At 35.2% G+C, this 22159-nt stretch overlaps 1 protein-coding gene and 1 pseudogene across 1 annotated transcript; both read right to left on the bottom strand.

Moving 5' to 3' along the window:
- Positions 1–526: 526 nt before the first annotated feature.
- On the bottom strand, positions 527–1457 carry LOC102540066 (olfactory receptor 4C3D-like; annotated as a pseudogene).
- A 19775-nt stretch (positions 1458–21232) lies between these two features.
- LOC140690492 (olfactory receptor 4C3D-like) lies at positions 21233–22159 on the bottom strand. The gene has a single exon (XM_072952328.1). The coding sequence runs from the start codon at positions 22157–22159 to the stop codon at positions 21233–21235; it is 927 nt and encodes a 308-aa protein (XP_072808429.1).

Raw genomic sequence — 22159 nt, 5'->3', positions numbered from 1 at the left:
TGTGGAGTCTCTCTTTTTGCTTTTGGCAAATACAGAGTGCAGGGTAAAAATGATCAGCTGTGATTTCTTCAAACAACTGTCCCTTCCACATGTGCCCATCTGAGAATTTCTATCCCTTAACGGCTTTGCCAAGACTAAGCAAAAACAAGAGTTCTGAGATGAAGGTCTGATAGAAAAACTAATTTCATCCAAGTAAAGTGTATGAAAAATGTGGTGAAGTAGCAGGAAGACTCTGGAGAAAAACATACTCTACAATCATCAAACTGGGGGTTTCTAGTTGTTTTCTCCATTGGCTATTCTGAAGATATGACCATGAACATTCGTTAAAGCTTTGGTACAGTACATTACAAGTCATCAAAATGCCTGGTAAATGCTTAGCCAATAAATACCCAACAAATGTTAGCTTCTAGGCCTTGTTTTCCTGTCAGTGATCCACAAAACTTCTGAATTCTTTTTTTCACAATTTACAACAGGTATAAACTTCCCTATGTGTATAAATCATCACATTCTTGGCATCATGAACAACCTAAGTTACTCTCCTCTTCAACAGACTCCTCATGGCATTTTTCACCTCTGTGTTTCTCACTGTGTAAATGATAGGATTAAACATGGGAGTGAGGATTGCAAAAAACAGAGTCACCAACTTGTCCATGGGTAGGTGTTCACAGGACATGTGTAGATGAATATACATGAGGCAAAAGAGTGCACTGCTGCTATAAAGAGGGAGCCACATGTAGACAGAGCTTTGCATCATCCTTCAGCACCATGGGATTTCAGGGAGCTCAGGATGACTATATAGCAGATGAGTAGCATGAAAAAAATCAGTAAGCACATGCCACCATGTTAGCAGCCACCATAGTCCCAAACCTGTAAATGTCACTACAGGACAGTTTTAAAAGTGAGAATAAATCACACTGAAGTGGTCAATGACATTAGGACCACAGAAGCACAAGCTGATGAAAAGAATCTGCAGGGTGGCATGTAGAATCCCCCTAGTCCAGGCCACCACCACCAGGAGCTGGCAGAGCCCCCATTGCATGATGGTCGTGTAGTGCAGAGGCTTGCAGATGGCCACATAGTGGTCACAGGCCATGACAAAGAGGATGATCTCTGATGCTCCCAGGAAGTGTTCCAAAAAGAGCTGAGTCAGGCAGCCACCCCAGGAGATGGTTTTCCTCTGGTGAAAGTATTTTCTTTATGTACATCTATTTCCTCTGGGGGTGGTGACAAAGGTGAAAGAGACATCTAAGAAGGACAAGCAAGTGAGAAAGAAGTACATGGGAGCTGAATGTGTGGGGCTGAGGGAGATGGTAATGACCATGAGCAAACTGGCCAGCAGGGTAAATAGGAAAATGAGCAAAAAGACAATGAAGAGTATTTTCTGCAGGTGTGGATTCTGTGTGAGTCCCAAGAGAAAAAAACTCAGTCACATTTTTGGGAGGCATGAGGAGGTCCATTCAAGAAGTAATACCTTCCTGGGGCCTGAATTACCTACAAGAATAAGGACTGTTACTCATTAATCATAAAAAGATCAGGGTCTGAATATCTTGGTGCAAAAACAGAGCAGTCACTGTACCTGTGGAGCACGTCCTTGACACTCCTGCTCAGTGCTTATTTCAATTATCTCTTACTTCCTCCATGATGTTTCCTTCTGTTCAGACACCTAGTACTTGTCACCTGTAAAACATCTATAGGACAACATCAGAAGGGTAATTTCCTGAGAAAACCCTGGGCTGTCTACATGAGATCTTGATTATTTTTTTGGTTCCAACTCCATGTGACTCTGCTGAATCATCTGTGTCCCATGATTTTGATCCCTCTGGGTCTGTGGGCTTACAGATTGTAATTCTCAGATGTATATTGTAAGCTGAGAGCTGCTGCACACAGGTAAGAGGTATTTCCTCTTCCTTGAGAATTTATATCTGAAGCCTCACTCTAACTGTGGAAAGAAAGACATCATCAATAAATATCTCCCATAAGCAGACACCTTAGGCAAATGTATATAAATATTGGCAAATCAGTCTCCTTGGTACCTAACAGAACACATAAGCTACTCAGATGTGTTTCTTCACTGCACCTATCAGTGCCTGGCATAATGTCTGCAGTGCCTGAAACCCACTGGATAATGAGTGAATTCTTGTTGAATTTCCATTCTCCGTGGATAAGAATACACTTGCTTCCCCAGATCATGAACATAAGGAACTCAAATGTGCTTATCCTCCTACTCTGTTTATCACTGCTCTGCAGTTTATGAGAAACACAAATATTTGAAAGTAAGCTGTATTCCAGCTTAATATTTTCAAATACACTTATAGGGTAAATATGAAATATTAATACCCTCTAAAAAAGAATATATTGGTGGGTCATTTTACTATCAAGATAATTATAGTGTTTTCTAAACAATATTTTTTTCTTCAAAATCTGTTCCACATATAATTTAACATAGTCATATTCAGTAAATTTACAGATTTCATAGACTTGAATAAAAATAGTCTTTCATGGGTGTTCAATATGCAAGGATCTATCAAGAAAAAAAATCCTTTTCCAATGTTCTAAAAATAAAAATATAATGTGGAGAACAAAAAATGTCTTCTAGATAAGACAGGGAAGGAGATAATGTACTATATATCTACACATATACACACATAACCCAGACACATGTAAAATCTATTAACACCTACCTCAAGTTCACTCATTTAACAAATATTTATTGGAGACTTACTATGTATATTAATGTATGTTTGTTTACACAATCATGAAATGTGTCCTTGTTAAATGTCCTTAATGACTGAAATTTTGTTACCAAACAGCAGCAACCCATCCCTCCATGATGTGAATGACCTGCCCATCCCTTTATGCTTCTGCTACAGGCATTCTCATGTCTCCTTCTCCCATCTTCCCACAGCATCCATCATCCATCATTCCCAGTTACTGAACACTGCATTACTAATAAATGAGGAAATTTGGGGACGTAAATTTCCCAAAGAAAAGAGAAAACATAAGCACAATAAGGTGTATTTTGCCAAAAGTATGTCTTTCCATTTCAAAGATAAATGGATAAAGTTTATCTTTTGATTTCCCAAGATGAAAAATGTATCCATATGTGAAAACAAAGGGCAGCAGCTTCACTGCATTCCCTTAGTCTCAAGTTGACTTACCCAACAGGTCAGAAAAGCGTATACTATACATATAGTAAGAATCAGACATAATTAATAAAAGTGGTCTAGAAATAACTAAAGAAATAAAAATTGCTTTTTTCTTTTACCTTTGGGTCCACAATCCTCTTTCTAGAAATAAACCCTAAAGAAAAATATTTTTAAAACAAAAAAATATTTATTTACAAATGTATTCAACACAATTTTTAAGAGTCATGGAAAATTTGGAAACTACATGGACTGTTCAACATTGGAGAAATGGATAATTAAAATACAGTGCATCTCTTTGATTCATTTGTAGTTTGTAACAGAAGTGTTTTTAAAAATTGTGCAATATCATAGGAAAATTCTTACATTGAATTGTTAAGTAGGAAAAATGTTTGATGTAAATTTGCATTATGTAACTGTTATAACTAATTTAATTCTAACTATATTATTTCTATAACTAATTTAAATATATAACACTGAGGAAGGAAACCCAAATATTTTTACTTCTAAGTTGGTGATATTACAGTTGAGTTGATCTTTCTTGACATTTTGCATGTTGGAGGATTGAAATCTCAGATTGGTGAGGATGACAGGTGATTATATAATTTGTAAGATTCATTTAAATGAGAATCTATGATTATATGAATTCCTGGGGAAAAAGAAATCTTACCTATGAACTTCTCTGACATAGTCTTATGGCCAAGGCCTCAGGCAGCTTTTAGTTCACCAAGAAAGAATAAAATGATAAGATGAAAAATGCCAACTAGCTCAGCTACAATCAGTGTCCTTGCTGATTTACCTTTGGATGAAGTCTTTCTCTTGTGCCTTAAGAGTGCTACCACATTTCCTGTGTGTGGACCAATTTGGTGAAGTTTCTTAGCTGAGGATGACTGACGTCAGGAGTATTTCACCATCATTAGGAGATCTTGCTAGCAACACAAGAACTTCAGAATAGAATTCTTATAGCATGCATCTTTAATTTTCAACTTCTCATTAGCTCCATGTGAAGACAAAACACTATGATAAAAGAAAAAAAATAACTTTGCCACTTCTGAGTTTAAGTATTTGATAACAAATGTGTATAATATGGAATTTGAATATTGACTATTGTATGAATTAATAATTTTGGTGGATAACTATCTGATTTAAAATTTCATGAATGTATTCTATACATTAATTGCTCTATCATTAATGCTAATCATAACTTTAGATATTGTTTTCAGATGTACATTAAGTGATAATTATGAATCTTATTATATTGGCACTTTACACCTTGTAAAGTTTACAGCAATTTTCAAACTAGTTGGATCTTGTCTCATTCTGGAATTGAGATGATATGATAATGATAATGATGAAAATAATTTCATTCTTCAATTGCATTCAGAGATGATAGAATGCATTTATTTGAACTATTTAAATGTAATCTCATAATATTCCTATGGAATAGGAAAAAAAAGCATCAATATGCACAATTTTCAACAAGTTTATATTACAACAGGAAAATGCAAACACCATTTGCCATGGGGAAATAAGAAGCTAGGGCACTAAATTCTGGGACAGGATTCTTATGTTGCATTTATAGTTTCATGACTAAAGTGTCATGATACTCTTATACTGCCACCAATTGTAAGGTCTATTGCAATTATCTACTAAAATAAACAGAATTAAAATTTGAAATTATTTTTAAAATAGATTCAGTGCAATTCAACCCATGAACATTCCTATATAGAACCACACTAAATCATCACATTCAAATATGCTTGCATTAAAAATAAGAAAAAATATGTACATTACTCTGTATCAGCTGCAAAGAATGTGGTCACTGTGAGCAGCATGTGTCATGAAGGGAAAGAGTTTAAGAAAACTGAAACCACATAAGTAAACCTGATTTGACTAGACACTTTAATATTATACTGTCAAAATAGTATTTGTGAAGCTAGGTGCCAAAGATTGTATGAATGAAGACTTGAAACTATCTAAAGAACTATGGGGAATATGGATTTTCCTGAAGTGTCATCATGAAAATGTCTTTCAACTTGAGTTTGTCTTTCAACTCTGGAATGAAAATCAGAGTCAGGTCAGAGAATTAGCATGTACAGAAAAAGTCATCATTCCAACCTCACAAAAGCTTGGCATCCATTCACAATGGCCCACTAAGTAGCCATCCAGACTTTACTTAAATAGCTACAGTATTTGGCAGAGAGATTACTTTAGAACCCCAACCCCTGTCTAGTCTAGCTCCCCAAGCCCTAGAGAAGCATGACATAGAAAGAGAGCAGAGTTAGGTGTGAATCAGTGAAGACTGTCCACAAAAACAACTTTTCAAAAGAGAGGTTCCTGGAGCTCTACCAGGAAAGTTGTATCCAGAATACAAATCCAAGGTCAGAGTGTTGTAAACCCTGAAGAGACAGCAACACAGATTCTCAAACTTGAAGAGTAAATCAGAAAGAAAGCATAGGAAATTTTGTATGGATCTTATCACAGTTGATCAGAAATTAGATGAGAAATTGTTTAACCTTAAGGGATTCAGGGACTAATTTCACAAAAACAAGGTACCTGTCAAAATGTTCTGATGGCAGTGTCATGCATTTCAGTAAGTAAAGGAACATGTTCTCAAAATAACAAAGCACTCAAGAGCAGAGTTCATGTTGTCTTAGTCCAATCCAGAGACAATTTTATTGCAGAAGAACATCTCAGAAGTTGTTTACCAAAAATAGAAAAGTTTTAGGAGGTGGACTGTGGTCTCATAGCTCTTCTAATTTTACCCCCAATTGAAGTAGAAGCAAATATGACAATGTTTATGGCAATAAACATACTGACTCGGGCAAATCACAGAATTTGGAAACACCTTCCAACTTACCTAACTAAACTACTTACAGAAATAGGGGAAGCTGTTTAAGGTTATGGGAAAAAATGACGGCATAATGTGAAATAAAACTCATATCTCCAGATTCCGAAGCTAGTGTTCTTACTCTCCATCATGAAAATAACCTTAATATGCTTGCTAAATATTGTTACATCATAGAGTCCATTGATTTCTTCAATAAAACGTATGGTATCTATGAAATAGAAGGCTGAATCTTCCATCAAAAGAGGAAACTAAATACTATTACAACATATGTACACATATGTATTTTGGTAGTGGACTTCATTTTTGAAAAGAACAAAAATTAGTTCACAACAGGGTCTAATAACAGGTAAGTTGCTAAACTGAGAAATAGTTTCTTCTGTCAACTAAGGATTAATTATTCTTTGGTTTTTTTTTTTTCATGCCTATTGTAAATATTCTCCTAAAGCAGTTTTCAAAGACAATTCCAGATTCAAGGAACTAAATGTAAGGCCAACATTCTAATAGTGAAATTGTGTTATGAATATATTTTTCTGTGTTTTACAATAAAATTTATATATTTACAAGTATATTTTACTTTGAAAAACACCTGCATTTAATCACTACTAATAATTTCTAATATAATATATGGTCACTTCCTATGGCATATAATAAGAAAAAAAATTTTATACCTAACCATAGTCAAATACCAGCCCCAGGGAATTCTGTGTAATGAAAAGATCACAGGGTGTGGGTAAGATTATTTGGGCTCAGAGCTGACTTTCATATTGTATGATCTAGTTATTTAACCTTTCTTATCCTCCTTTTTTTCTGTAACATAATAACATTAAATTTTAATTTCAGAAAGCTGTTATGACCTTTTGAGAGCACTTTATAATTTTCACATCAGTTTTAGTACTGTGCAATGTATTTCTATGATAACTGAAAACTTTTACTCAACAGAACAGGAAATCCAATACAATTTTAAATATTAGGTATGTCAAGTGTGTGCCAATAAAGTACTGGCAAGTATTTCTTTCTATAATATATTTCATGCTATCCTAGACATCAACGGGCCATATAGCTTTCTGAATACCAACTGCTTACATACAAAAGCACATTACACAACTCTCTAATTTGAAAGGAACAATTTTCAATCACTACAATGCAAGGTAGGTTCTGATGAAATTTTTTTTCTGATATCTTTTGAAATAATTGAAGAGTATCAGATTTGGATTTAGATAAAAGAAGATCTGAATGCTAGCTCTGTCTCTGATTCTGGACAGATTATTTAACATTTTTGAACTTCATTTTTCTTCATGTGTAAAATAGGAATAATCCTAATAATTTCTACCTTTCAGAGTTCAAAGTTTGGCTGCAGATAATAGTAACCACAATGAACAGGTTGCCCATGACAGTGACAATGTGGGTGATAAGTAACACCAAAAAAAAAAAAAAAGAATTCTCTGCATCTGAGGATTCTGTGTAAGCCCCATTAGAATGAATTAAGTCACATTCATTCCATCTTTAATTTCAATTCTGATGATGAATTTAGGATTGGGGCATTAACATATAAAGAAAATATTTTCAGTAGCAAAGTAATGAGAAATTAAAGTTTTGGGTTTTCAGATAATCCAAAGCTTTTTGATAATATAAAGTACTTTTTTCCATAGTGTGCATGAGAAGAAACATGATAAAATTGAGTGAAATTTTGAGGCTGTTTAATTTAGCCTTTTACAAGGATGCCCAAATCCTTCAATGCCTTCTGACACTTGGCCTCTAGGCATTTGCTGGAAGACATCTAGGCACAGGGAACTCACAATATAATAAACCTGATTGCTTTTCAGCCACTGAGAATGGCTGAAACCTCATTCTTAATTATTAAAAAAAAAGTTGTACAACTATTGGTTCTGGTTCTGCATACTGTTGATATACAGATTAAGTCTAAATCACCCCATTTCATTTAAAAGCCACCTAAGTAAACCTAAGATATACAGGTCTGTATCTGTCTTCACCAGCACTTGGTTCAGTGTCTGACTCACATTGCCATTCAATAAAACTAAGTGAATAAATATACTGGCAAACTCATTTCCCCCATGCTTTCTTTTTTCAAGATAACTCCCAAAATAACATTTACTCTCTTACTTCAAAAAACAAAAAAAAAACAAAAACAAAAACTGAACAAACCATTGGAAGTTTAAAAATTATACTTCTGTCACCCATTGAGATCTCTCACTCTGCCTTGAGCATCTGTCTTTCCTGGTCAGCTTTAACCAGCTCCCTTGCCTTCTGGCCAAGAGGTAGCAACAGCTGAATATTCCTGGGCAGATGGGAAGAAAAGAAGGAATGTCCTGGTGCATATTGTCGGTTCCCTACTGTAGTCTGTCAATGGCTGAGTGCCTTTCACTGAGGCGTCTCTCCTTGGATGGACCTTTTGGGTTCCTGTTATCTCTCTTCCTGCTCTGTGAGGCTCTATTGTGGTAACAGCTTCCTACTGTTACTAACCCTGGGATGAGTTAGTTTCCCTCAACTCTACCCACCTTGACAAGTAAACATATTAAAGTCTTTTTAATTTCTCATATTAAGTGTGCTGTTGCTTGTTCAAACTCCAATGGATTCAGAATTTTTTTCCTTTGTAAAAATGTAAATGTAAAAGTATTTTCTTTATGCGCATTTATTTCATTCATGAGGCTTCTGTACTTCTTTTGACATATAGCTGCTAAATAAATGTAACTTGTGTCTGGAGAAAATATTGTGAAAGACAGAAATATAACATTAAAAATATGTGTGTTATCTATATCATTCCTTTGGGGTCATAATTCTATGGGATTTATGCCTTTTATTGACTTTAAGCTGTTTTACAACTCTTGAAGTTATAGAAAACTGACAATAATGCAAATAATTCTTGCCCATAGAAATGACATGTTGTCTGGTGGAAGTATGACTGATTTCCCTGACCATTACACATAAAGCCAACTTTGCATTTATTTGTAAATTCATTACACATCCCTGAGTGAGAGATGTTAAGAGTGATACACTGGATTTTCCTTTCTACTGATTAAAATATCTTAAAAATTCCTTCATTAATCAATAAGATTAAAAACACTTTGTCATATATTCATCTTATGAGAGTCATGATTTTACTTTTTTAAAAAGTGTTTTTCCTCTGGATATTGGAATAATGACCATTTTAGAGAGATAAGCTAAAACACTCATAAAAATTTAGATATTCTTGCCTGTGTCTTATTTCATCATGGGTTTGCTGTTTTATTTTGTTTGGGATTTATTTCAAGTTCATTGATTTAGAAAAATCTCCTTTAAAACTTGCTTTGAAATAAAATGTACCAGTAGCTCCTCTCAGTTTCCATTTTGGTGGTGTCTGAAATATTAAAAGTCTGTGATAACCAAGGACTAAAGAGTCTACTTTCATCTTGAGAGATGTTGTTATTTGATAAATTATAAAGTGGTATGAAGGTTAGCAATTATTACTATAATGATCAAAACATAATATAGACTGCCTCATATATGCTAGTCATTCTGCAAAGAAATTTATATAACTTATCTAATTTGATGTTTTTTTAAAGAGTTCTATGTGATTGGAAGATAGGAAAATTGGGACAAGGAGAAGCCTTGTACTTCAGGACAATGAGGAGCAGACCTGAAGATATAATTCAGGACTAACCTCAAGTCTTGATCTTGATCTTGGCTGCACATTACCTCCCATGTAAAACCTTACCAGATAGCAGGATCCTTCTTCAATGTTCGTCTTTCAACAAAGGTTTTCAGAAGACTGTTTCTCATCCCAATTTGTGCAAACATTAAAAATAGATTCAAGAAGCACTCAGGGATTTGAAAGATGCCACCTTCTTCCTCTGAGAATTTCCTATCTCCTCTCTCAGAATTTATAATTGTAAAGATATTTTACTTAGTTTGTTAATTCAGTTAATAACACATAACCCTGTCCATTTCTAACCTACAATAAATTTGCTATTTAAAAATTTCCATATGCTGGGCACTTATTATTTGCAATCCTCTTTCACATTTAATCTCAGAATAACCCCATGAGATGAATACATTATTCTCAATTCATAGATGTAACAGCTGAGGCTTTGAAAAGTTTATTTCATTTGTCTAGGCTGGGGTAACCAGTATGTAGTGGAAATAAAAGCCTGTTTATTCCATTTCTGTTCCAATTTGTTAGCTGCTTAATTTAAGAGCTCACCAAAATGAGAAATCTCTGGAAAGTGTTGGATATGTTTCACCATAAACAAAATAATTATCCTGGATTTCATATTATAGTATAAATGAGACAGTAATTAAAGTGCATGGAAACTAGAATTTGATCTGAAAATAAATGAATAACAAAGTCTTTGTTGATTTGTTGATTGGATGGGTTATTAGAATGTATTCAATTCATTATTTTTATTTTGCATACAAAGAATGTGAGACCCAGGGGAGGAAAGGAACATTTCTAAAATTGCACATTCTGATGCCGGCAGATTAAAATAAGAATTCAAGTTTCCTAAATTCCAACCTGTTTTATCTTTTCCCTACGTGGAATAGCTGATATTCTCACTTGTTACAGAGTAATTTAAACAAAAGACATTGTTTGCTTTGCCCAATTGATCTATGTAATTTATGTAATTACATCAATGAGCTTCATTGTTTTCCTAGTGAGATCCACCTAGGGAAATGAAGATGTTGAGAGATAATAACCAAATGCCTCGTTTGACTCTATCCTATAGGATTTTCTCTTGTAAAGGAAACACACAAAGAAAAGATTAATGAAACAGGATTTTTTTAAGCTTTCATTTTTCCACACCAATTTAGCCTGTCTTTACACTTTAAACCAAACAAGTAAATTACATGGAAACATGTTAAGACTTAATTTCTGCATCTGTCAAATTTCTCTGATGGCACAAGAATATGGTGCTGCCTTTTGCATACTATTTTGGAAAGGAAGGTTAGTTCAAATACATCTACCCAGTCCTTTACACTAAAAGAAATTTACTCAAGCATCAGGGACCTGATATGGAAATTTATGCCTTCTGTAGAACACACATAGTCTACTAGATGTGCAGAACTCACCCTTTGGGAGAGATTTGGGCCAATATTCTCACCTTGTTCAACAGTTAATAAACAGAAATTCAATCAAATAGAGTTGGGGGACAATAAGGGGGAAATCTGTTCTGCAACATGGCAGAGACCTACAGGAAGGAAAAAGTCTCCTCTTCTTTCCTGGCATGGGTTCAGCCAATGAAAAGCCATGGGTCCTTTATTTACTATAGCTCTCTCAAATCCCTTTAAACCTCTGTAAAAGAATTCTTCTTTCTTTGCCATGAAGAGAATTTCACATGGTTCACTATGGTTGCATGCCCCCTATTGCAATTCTTGCTAATCCCAAATAAGCCCATTTTTCTGAAGAAATATCTAGCAATCTGTTTGTTTCAGGTCAACAAACATCAGTTGGCTTTCTGACCATTGGAGCACAATGGCATACTGCCACCCAGGAGTGAATGTTAGCTTAGAACATACTTCAAGTAATCTCCAGAAAGATTTTAGTATATCTATTTGCCCAGAGCACAGTTACCCTGGTAAATGGTCTCAGAGAAGGATTAGGTTGGAGATCTGTACCACCTATCTGTGGCGATATCACAGAGTTCTCATTCAAAAATACCCAAGATATCTTTTACTGAAAAATCTCTGATTTGGAAATTATCCACATCTGGTTATTGACTGAGGAGCCCTGATTTTTCTGAATTGAATCCTGGTGACTCAATTCAGACCTCTGTTCACCAAAAATAGATTATATTTCATCATCATCATCATCATCATCATCATCATCATCGTATTTATCATATTCATTGGTTTGGGTTTTCATAACAAAACACTACAGATTGGGTAGCTTAAACAACAGACATTTATTTTCCCACAGTTGTAGAAGTTGGACATCCAAGATCCAGGTGCCTGCAGGGTTGGTTTCTGGTGAGAACTCTCTTCCCAGCTTGCAGATGGCCACCTTCTCTGTCCTCTGTCCTCACATGGCCTTTCCTCTAAGAAAACATCAGAGAGCAAGCTCTGGTGTACTTCCTATTTCTTATTAGGACACCAGCTCTATTGGGTCAGAGCCTCACTCTAATGATTTCAAGGAGTACCAGCTATTTCAATCCCCACTGCTCATGGCTTTCCAGCCTGTGTGACTGGTATATGAGCAAAGAAACTTTTTAGATGACTTCCACCTCAGCCAGTGTCTAATCACAACCTCAGCAGAGATGCTGAGCCTGAAGTTGCAACTGAACTGATCAAATTCCTGACCCACTGAAACCATGTGAAATAAAGTGAATATTAGTGTCCTAAATCACTAAATTTTTGAGTGATTTTTTAATACAACAATGGTATCTGAAACACTGCCATAATTTAGACATGATAGTACTGCCTCGTGGGTAGATATATTTTAACAAACTGGAAAGCTAAGAAATAGAATATTAGTTGTATAGATTTTTATATATTAAAGTTATAATATTGTAGACTATTTGGAAACAGAATTATTATTCAATAAATGTACTGGGAAAATATTATGTGTCCTCTGATGAGAGAGGATAGTATATATCCATTCCACACAATACATAAGACTGTGTATCCTATGTATTTGGAAAATGTAAATAAGAAAAAAAACTTTAAAATGTTTGAAGAAAATTATCTTTATACTCAGAGAAGGCAAGGAATTTTGGAAGTACATGCAGAGATGTTTTATCCTGATTCCAGCATCCTCATCCCTACGTACAGCACAGGTGGTGAGTGCTTGATCCCAGTCATGCTCCCTTTAATGAGCATCTTCAAATCCAGCTGTCAGCTCCTTCAAATCTGATAATTATTGAAGTTTTGAATTCACTGCATTAGATTATTTTCTAATTAAAAGTTCTAGAGTGCTTTTTATTTAGTTCACTAAAGAATAAATGAAACTTTATTGCTTGCATTAATTCAATAAGTCTCAAATATTTGGAGCCATTAGTATTGCTTGGTACACTAAATGTTTCCAATAATAAATTGAGAAAACCTCTTCACTTGCTATACTGGATATTTGTTACATGCACCTGTATAGTTTGAATATCAGCAGTAATTCTATTAACTCCTAAGCTAATTTTGAAAAAAAAAAGATGTTGGTTCTGATTTCATATGTGGATTCTTAGGGATAGATAATTTATTCTTTTTCTGCAAAATCCTAATGTTGTGGTGTGCATGCCATAGTCATTTAGGTAAATTTAATTAAATTCATAAAATTGAATTCATCCAAAGAAAACTTCATAGAACCATGGGGCCCAGGCAAACCAGTGTCAGCCTTTGTCTTTAGAATTGAGAGAATGCTGTTTTCAGAGCCTAGCTGCTCTTCCTCTGACAGTCAGGCTCAAGAATCCCATTTCCCATCTTGATCTTTACCATTTTTATTCCTAGATGTGCTTTAGCCAAAACCAAGAGCTGAATGGTATCTTGAATCCCAGTTCAGTGTTGAATCACTGCCTTCAGATCCTCTTTGTAATGTCTATTTCTTTCCAGTGTTCCTGTGAGATGCCATTGCTCAAAAGACTGTTCATATAATGAAGTCGGGTATTACATTTCAGTGACTAATTATTACCTAGGTTGTATAAATTTCTCATTTAATAGCATGTCTCTTAGTACAAGAGGTTCAAGGCAGTGCCCTCTCCATAACGAGGGAGACAGATTAGCACTCCTGAAACAATGCATGTGCAAAATAATTTCCAGAAGGGCAAATATCAGTATGTTTTATAGACTTCAAAAAAGATGAAATGAGCTAGTCCTTGACACAGGAATACAAATAATTCTAAACTTACAAATGTATAATTTAGAAACTGAAAAATAAAGATGACAGAATTAGCAAGTCACAAATTAAAAATGGGAAATCATGGTGTAAATTGTCAAAATTTAGGGACTTTGACATCAGAAAACCTGGGTTTCATTATGGACCTTCCAGGGATGTAATTAACTAGAAGTTATTTATTCCTCTAAATCTCAGTTTCTTTTCCACACTTGTTGTGTTGAACATATTAAGTTCCTACACTTATACTTTAAATTTTAATGTTCAACCTTATAAATATTAAAATGTGATTAAAGATGATATTAAATTATAGTTTAGATGTTTGTTAAATGGTATAATTTTCTGGCACATTTTGTGTGTCTCATTACATTTAGTTACATTCCCCCCATGAAACCCAGACGTGAAGTGTCTTGAGGAGATGCACCTTGCCAGACTGGAGTTTGGTTGGGAATAAGTAGTAAGAGCTATAATCTTAAAGAAACTTATGCAAATTCTGGATTTTCACATTAAAGTTAGTTTTTTGTTCTGAGTACCTATAATATGTCAGACAATCTTTCTATGCCTCAGTTTCATTCTCTGTAAAATGAGAATGTAATGTCACTTATCACCTGTTGTAAAGATGAAAAGATTTTATAAATATAAAAGGTTTATTTTTTTCCCAACATGGGGAGAAAGCTGCTGACCATAAACTACTTTAAAACAGGTCTCCTGCCTTTGGATCATGTGTTTTTATATGCATCAATCAGATGCTCTGTTGGCTATCAGGACATCAGCTTAATGACTGACTTTTCAACACTTGGCAGGATGTATGTTTTTGAATTAACTTTAAAAGAAATTTTCCAAACCCATTTTCTAAAACACATTTCTAACCAAAAGTAGAATAGTTCAAATAAAATGATTTATTTTTATAAATTGTTAAAGTAAAACATGGCCCATGGAAAATAGTTCATATAAATAGATTGATAGAAAATTTAAAATCAAAGGACCTCTCCCAACCATAAGCCATCATTCAGCCTTCGATTAATAGTTTAGTGCATGCTCTTCAGAGCACAGGTTTATGTCTAGTCATTAGGTACTCTATATAAAAGTACATAAATGAAATATTAAATTTGAAATTCTAGTTACAGTCTGTATGGGCACCATTTGTCATTATTTATGAATATTACTTTATTTTAATTGAACATACTCTTTCATTTTATGTTTACAACCTAATTCCCTTAATGAGTCCACTTTTACTTGGATTTTATTTCTAATTCACTGCCTTACACACATGGCCACATGAACATCACTTATAGACATCTTCAATTATTTCTGTTGAATAAATCCATGTCATCAACAAGACAAAAACTGTGCATATCTTTAAATATGACAGATTTTATCACATTGTTCTCAAAATTTTGAAGCATATTTTATTCTCATAAATTGTGTATTAAAGAGTAATTTTCTCCATAACCTTAATAATACTAAATATTGTCATTATTGAATATATTACCCAAACAATAAGTTGAAAATTATTTTAATTTACATTGATTCATAGAATTTTATTGCTGACATAAATGATAAAAGTATTACAGGGTTCAGATACAGTTAAGTGCAATGTAATATCTATATACAGATATATAACATATAAACATATCCAAATCAAAATAATAATAATTAATAATAATAATAATAAATAATTCAGTACATGCTATGTACCAGACATTTTGCTAGTACTTTACACACGCTTTCTCATTCAGTCCTCACAATTAGCTATGATGAGACACATTTCATGGCTGAGATAAAGCAAAATAATTAATTCATTTCTCACTATACAGTTAGTATTTGATAAACCTGGATTTGAATTCAAGAAGCCAATATTACAGCTATGTGTTTCTTTTATTTGAAATTCTTACAGAGCTAAATGACTTATTCAAGAAAAGCCTGGATAAGGTGAGAGCAATGCATTTAGAGAATGTCTCCAGGTCATCATATTTAAACAGCAATAGTGCCCTGTGTTCCTCAGAGGACTTGTGTCTGGAGCACATGCATCATCAATAGACTATGTCTCTAGTGAAGGGTTTTGAAAGGATTATTTCTGTTGATAAGTCTTCCTGAATTGCTTTGCTTTCTTAGAAAGATGAATGTAAGTGGACTTACTAACAGTAGCACAGTTTTAGTATGGAAATAACTACACCATTGTAGAAACAATGCTTGTTTTAAATGATTCCAGAAGGAGAGGGCTTAATCCCTGAACAACTTTTCTTGATTTCACCACCCCAGCCCTGAACAAATCATCAGCATCTCCCTGAGCACCAGCACCAACACCAACCCTCTGGGCAGAGTTGCTCACAAATAGATATGGTTTTTACATATGTGTTTGTGTGTGTATGTGTGTGTTTGTGTGTGTAATCCAATGTATTGATTTCATTACATAATTAGAATCATTAACTGATCAAAACAGAAAGAAAAATATCACATAAAGTCCTTCTTAAAGGTTGTTAGTGGAAAAATTTAGTTAAAGGAAATTGGTACCGAAAGAAAATGAATATATATATATTCATATATATATGTATATATATATATGTATATATATATACATATATATATACACACACACATATGTATATATATACATACACATATGTGTGTGTGTGTGTATATATATATTATATGTATATATATATATATATAAAATATACACACAAACAGAAAATTGCATGAAACAAGGGAAACAAAACAAAATCTAACACTATTCTATCCATTAGTTCCTCTTGTTCTGAATTTTAAGACATGTCTCTGAAAGATAAATACACACTTTTATTTGCTAATCTTGTGATCTGGATAGAGCCCAAAAGGCAGACACATAAGTTTGAAAATTTGCTAAAAAAGATTATGGTAACTCAAGCTAAAAATTGTTGATAGCTCAAAGTCATTCATCTTGAGGCTACAATTAGTTTATACAAACAAAGCATGTGAACTACTGGCACATTTTTAAATATAATATAATTGTGCCTGAGTGTAACTGATTTAATTATTCAATAATTTCATAATGGTAGTTCAAATTAATAAGAACATGCTTAATATTTGGATCAGTTGTTAAAATCACCTCCAAAATTCATCTTATGTCACCTATGTGACATCTAAAACCAAGTACTTGGTAGGCCCCATCAGTAGGACACAGAGATCGTGCAAGTAAATATTCTAAAACCATGTCAGTGTAACCTAAAACCTTGCCCATTAAGGATGTACTCACACAAACTTTTCTCTAAAAAGAGCTAGGAATCATGACATATTCTGGGAAGATTCCTGAGAAGGAAGGCCTCTCAATTTTACTAAATATGATCCTCACAAGTGATAGGTCAACCTTTGTGCTTGGATTACCCTGACTAACATTTTAAAGTTACTTCATGCTTGTACCTAAACATTTAGACATGCTTTGGGACAGCATTACTTAAACATTTTTGTTTTACTATTGTCCCCTAAAGGTGCTTTGTTAGGCATTATGTTCCCTTAATCACCTCTCCCTCTAAAATAGTAATACCAAAAATATGCTATTTATGTGCTTTATGTTTATCTGTGCATTATATATAAAAACAGTAAGAAATATTCAGCCTCAAAGAAATTATATTTACCTTATTGGGAGAGACATTACCCCCATTTCAAGTTCATACTTTTAAATAACCTACTTATTATAGAAAAGAAAGAATTTAATGTGGTTATTTAAATTCAGATCAAACTAAAATTCTAAACATGCTTCAAACAACTGCAAATCTATACCCAATTCTCTCTTGCATCTCTCTTGTAAAATATTTTTATCTTACTCATTACTAACAAAATTTTGTTTATTTATTTACTTGCTTATTACCCATATATTTCCCACTGAAATTTAAGTTCCACACAAAGAGAGTTTTGGACTTTATTGTTCAAAGTTGTATACCCAGTTCTCATCACTGTCTGGCCCATTGTAGGCCCTGAACAGTATTTTTTTAAGCAGTTAAGTCAAAATTCCCTAAACTGAATTGACCAAGAAGCCCTTTTTCCAGTAATAAGTGTTAACACTATGGGATGACAATGGGAAAAGCCCTTTGGAAATAGCCCCTGTCTCCAGGCCCACACAGAGGATCAGTCTCCTAAATGACTGAGTTGCTTATTTTTCCTTCAAATGCCTCTTCCACCCAACTGTCTCATCCATTGAAGTTCAACTCTAAATTTTGTTTCTCGAGCCTGTTACATCCCACTTTTCCTGAAGCCCATGAAGGATAATATATCTGCAGAAAAGAGATCTTTAAATGATTTTCCCTTCACCCTAGAGGAATCAAGAAAATGCAAGTAACTTAGGAAGTGGTGGCCAAAAGAGAGCCAAAGGGATGAAAGTCCTTCACTCACCCAAAATAAGAATTTCTCAATGGCAGTTTCCACAGTGTGGACAATGGTCAGATCTGTGTTTTGGCATTTACACACCATGATAACAAAGAGTGTTGTGAAGTGGGAAGAGAAGAGGAAGCAGATTTTAAAAGACTCTAAATTATTGTTTAACTTCAGTGAGTCTCATTTTCTTCTTGTATGAAATGGAGTAAAAACCTCTCTAATAATACTTGTTGCTACATGAAGAGAATTAAAATATGTAGAGAAACTATCAAAATGTATGCTTCATAGTTGGCCTTCAACAATAGTTCACTCATCCCCCTCACCTAATGCATAACAGTTTTACTGAAGTAATGTCCAGGTTAAACCAAAGCATCCTTACACAGCAGGTACAAGCATTATTTATCTCCTTAATTTTAGGATAAATGTATTTATTATTTTATATGACTTTTTAGTATCAGAAATAACCAGGTTGCAGTCAGTCCTCAGGAAAGAGTCTTGATGATCAGTGCAAAGGAGCATCTTAAGCTTTAACCTTGCTCACTAACCAGCAGGACTCTGTGCACTGAGAACAACAGGCTGCTTACACCTTCCAAGTTCACTGCTGACTATTTGTAACTTGTGCCTCACTAATCTTCTCACCCCTGCACTGAGCCCTTGGTGTAGCCCCTAAGGCACAATCACTGGCCTAGTTTCCCCTTTCAAATCCTCCATCTATTCTTAGAATAGAAACAACATTTAATCAACACTTTTTCTATCTATACCCCTGGATTACTCTCATCTTCTGTGTAACAGTCAGAAGAAAAAATGAAACAATACCATTTAATCTAGATTCTGTTGAAATGTTTAGTTCTCAGCAGCAATTGTAAACTTGACCTTTTGAATAGATTAGGTGCTTTCAGGCCTAGGCTTTGTGGGAAAATGTCCTGTATCTTATGAATTTGAGACAGCCATGCACACCTTAGTAAGTGCAGCCACCACAGGACAATTCTCTTACATTACTGTGTGGTCAAATTGTGGAAGAAGTATCTCCATTTGATAACTGAGTTTGAGAAAGGGATGTTTGTGAGAAGCACATGTGCAGGAGTGCTGTAGTCAGAGATGCTCTGCTTTACAGATTTAGGTAACGCTGTGGAATTGCCAGTGTTCTCCACATACACAGAGGGACATTACAGGTATCCCCACTTTCCAAAAGTTCACTTTAGCCATTTAGCTTTTCTGAAGACCAACATTAGTACTTGTTTTCACTAACAGGAAGAAATCGGAAGGGAATTTTTTTCTTTTACTTAAAAATATTTATTACCAGACTAATGTTGGTCTGTTTTAAAAGTGAAGTGACATAACTAGACTTTCAAACAAAGGGGAAAACGTGCAGGCTGAACTGCACAGCTACATGTGAGACAAGGCTACACCTTCTTGAAGGATACGTGAATCATTAAGACTGCAGATGATATTTTTTTCTCTATAGACATAAACACATCAACATACAACCGACAACATGTGTCATTTCAAAGAAAGTAAGACTGAGTTTTTAAGATCTGGATTTGGAGTTTGTAGCTGAAACTTTTGAGAAGCAGCAGCATTCTGGTGTTCCTGAAGCACTTTCAGGGGTAAGCTTGTGAGATGTGGGGCAAGTGAATTAGTAACCCTCTCTTGGCTTCAATTTGCTTCTCTGTAAACTGGGGACGTTAATAATGGAACTACTAGTTTAGCACATGAATGAATCAACTAAAGCAAATATGCCTAGTAGATAACAAGTTGTTTATTTAATGCAAAAATATGTGCCAGACCTATTACTGAGTCCAAACTCATTCTGCTCTCCACATGGCAGGCCAATAAATTGGGAGACAGGGTGTTGGGCAGTGAATAGCAACTTTGTTAAGAAAGCCAGCTGACTGAGAGGATGGCAACCTAATGTCTTAGAGGACTATCCTCCTCCAGTCAGAATACAGGCTCCTTTTATACAAAAAAAAAAAAAAAAAGAACAAAAGAAAGAAAAAACAAAACAAAACAAAAAACAGGTGAGGGGCTGTGGTTGGTTATTGCATGCTTCTTGCTGCAGGAATTCATTCTTGCAGCCATCCATGTGTGTCAGGCCATGGTATCCCTGTAAACCTCCAAAAAACAAAAGTTATTCTCCATTTTGCAACTTGCCATCTCTACAAAAGCACAGAAGTGCTAACATCCTGACAGGCCAGAGCCCCGAGAATAGGCTCTCCTGTCTATTTCAGGCTAAAGGCAACATTGTTTCCCAAAAGGTGCAGAGTTGGCAGGGCTAAGCCTAGAAAACAGGAACAGATCCAGTTTGGAGGCAGATGTGTTTTCCTCTAACCTTGGGCTTTTTTGTTGAGATTGGATACACAAATCTTTACTTTGGTTTCAAATGCCTCCCCAAGTCTTGGTATGCAGAAAGAAAATATTTCTCTTATATTCAAGAAAAACTATCAGCCATTAAGGGTACTGAAGAGGAATGAAGACTAATTTCAGAATTTCTGATTTATTTTTGTGCATCAAGAAAATAAAAAGAGATAGAATATGAATTATTCATTCTCCTTTCGTGGGTGTCTATCTCTTTGCTTTTGGTCAATTCATAGTGCAGAAAAAATTTCTGAGCAGTGAGTACTTCACACAACTGTTGCTCCCCCATGTATCTTAAAGTTTCTATCCATTATTTGCTCTACCACAGGCTAAGCAAACATAGAAGAAATTCTGAGACCAAGGCCCTGTGGAAAAACTTACTTCATCCAAGTAACATATATAAAGAATTTGGTAAAGTAGCAATAAGACTCTGGAGAAAAATATACTTTACAATCATCAAACTAGGGGTTTATAGTTGTTCTCTCCATTGGCTATTCTGCAGCTATGATCATAAACATTGAAGCCTTGTAAAGTACATCACAATTTATCAAAATGTATAATGAATGCCTAGCCAATATTAAATGATCAATAGATGCTAGTTTGTGGGCCCCTGTTTTTTTCTGTCAATGATCTGCAAAATTTCTTAGTTTTTCTGTAAAATTTACAATAGGTATAATCCTCCCTATGTATATAAATCATCAGTTTCTTGTTATCATGAACAGCCTAAGTTACTCTCCTCCTCAACAAACTCCTCATGGCGTTTTTCACCTCTGTGTTTCTCACTGTGTAAATGATAGGATTCAACATGGGAGTGAGGACTGAGTAGAACACACTCACCAACTTGTCCACAGGGTAGGTGGCCACGGGACGCATGTAGGTGAATATACAAGGGAAAAAAGAGAGCACCACTACTGTAAAGTGGGAGCCACATGTAGAGAGGGCTTTGTGCCGTCCTTCAGAGCCATGGGATTTCAGGGAGCACAGGATGACTATGTAGGAGATGAGTAGCATGAAAAAAATGAGTAAGCACATGCCCCCACTGTTAGCTGCCACCACCACTCCAAGCCTGTACGTGTCCCTGCAGGCAAGTTTTAACAGTGGAAAGAGATCACACATGAAGTGGTCAATCACATTGGGACCACAGAAGGGCAAGTTGACCATGAAAAGAACCTGTACAATGGCATGCAGTATTCCCCCAGTCCAGGCCACCACCACCAGGAGCTGGCAGAGATGCTGTCTCATGATGGTCGTGTAGTGCAGGGGCTTGCAGATGGCCACATAGCGGTCATAGGCCATGACAGTGAGGATGATGCCCTCTGATCCTCCCAGGAAGTGTTCCAAAACCAACTGGGTCAGGCAGCCACCCCAGGAGATGGTTCTCCTCTGGTACAGCAGGTCAACGAGCATTTTAGGAGTCATGACAGAGGTGAAGGAGGCATCTATGAAGGACAAGTAAGTGAGGAAGAAGTACATGGGGGCTGAAAGTGTGGGGCTGAGAGAGATGGTAATAACCATGAGCAGATTGGCCAGCAGGGTAAATAGGAAAATGAGCAAAAAGACAGTGAAGAGTACTTTCTGCAGGTGTGGATTCTGCGTGAGTCCCAAGAGAACAAACTCAGTCACATTGTTGGGAGGGGTGAGGAGATCCAT

The sequence above is a fragment of the Vicugna pacos genome, chromosome 30, assembly GCF_048564905.1.
Source record: "Vicugna pacos chromosome 30, VicPac4, whole genome shotgun sequence".
Classification (NCBI taxonomy): Eukaryota; Metazoa; Chordata; class Mammalia; order Artiodactyla; family Camelidae; genus Vicugna; species Vicugna pacos.
Note: the sequence above shows the minus strand (reverse complement) of the source record. Positions and strands in the feature narration are given on the sequence as shown.

Bases quoted from the DNA above. Each gene is read 5' to 3' on its own strand.
- LOC140690492 (XM_072952328.1), bottom strand. From the start codon at position 22,159: ATGGATCTCCTCACCCCTCCCAACAATGTGACTGAGTTTGTTCTCTTG.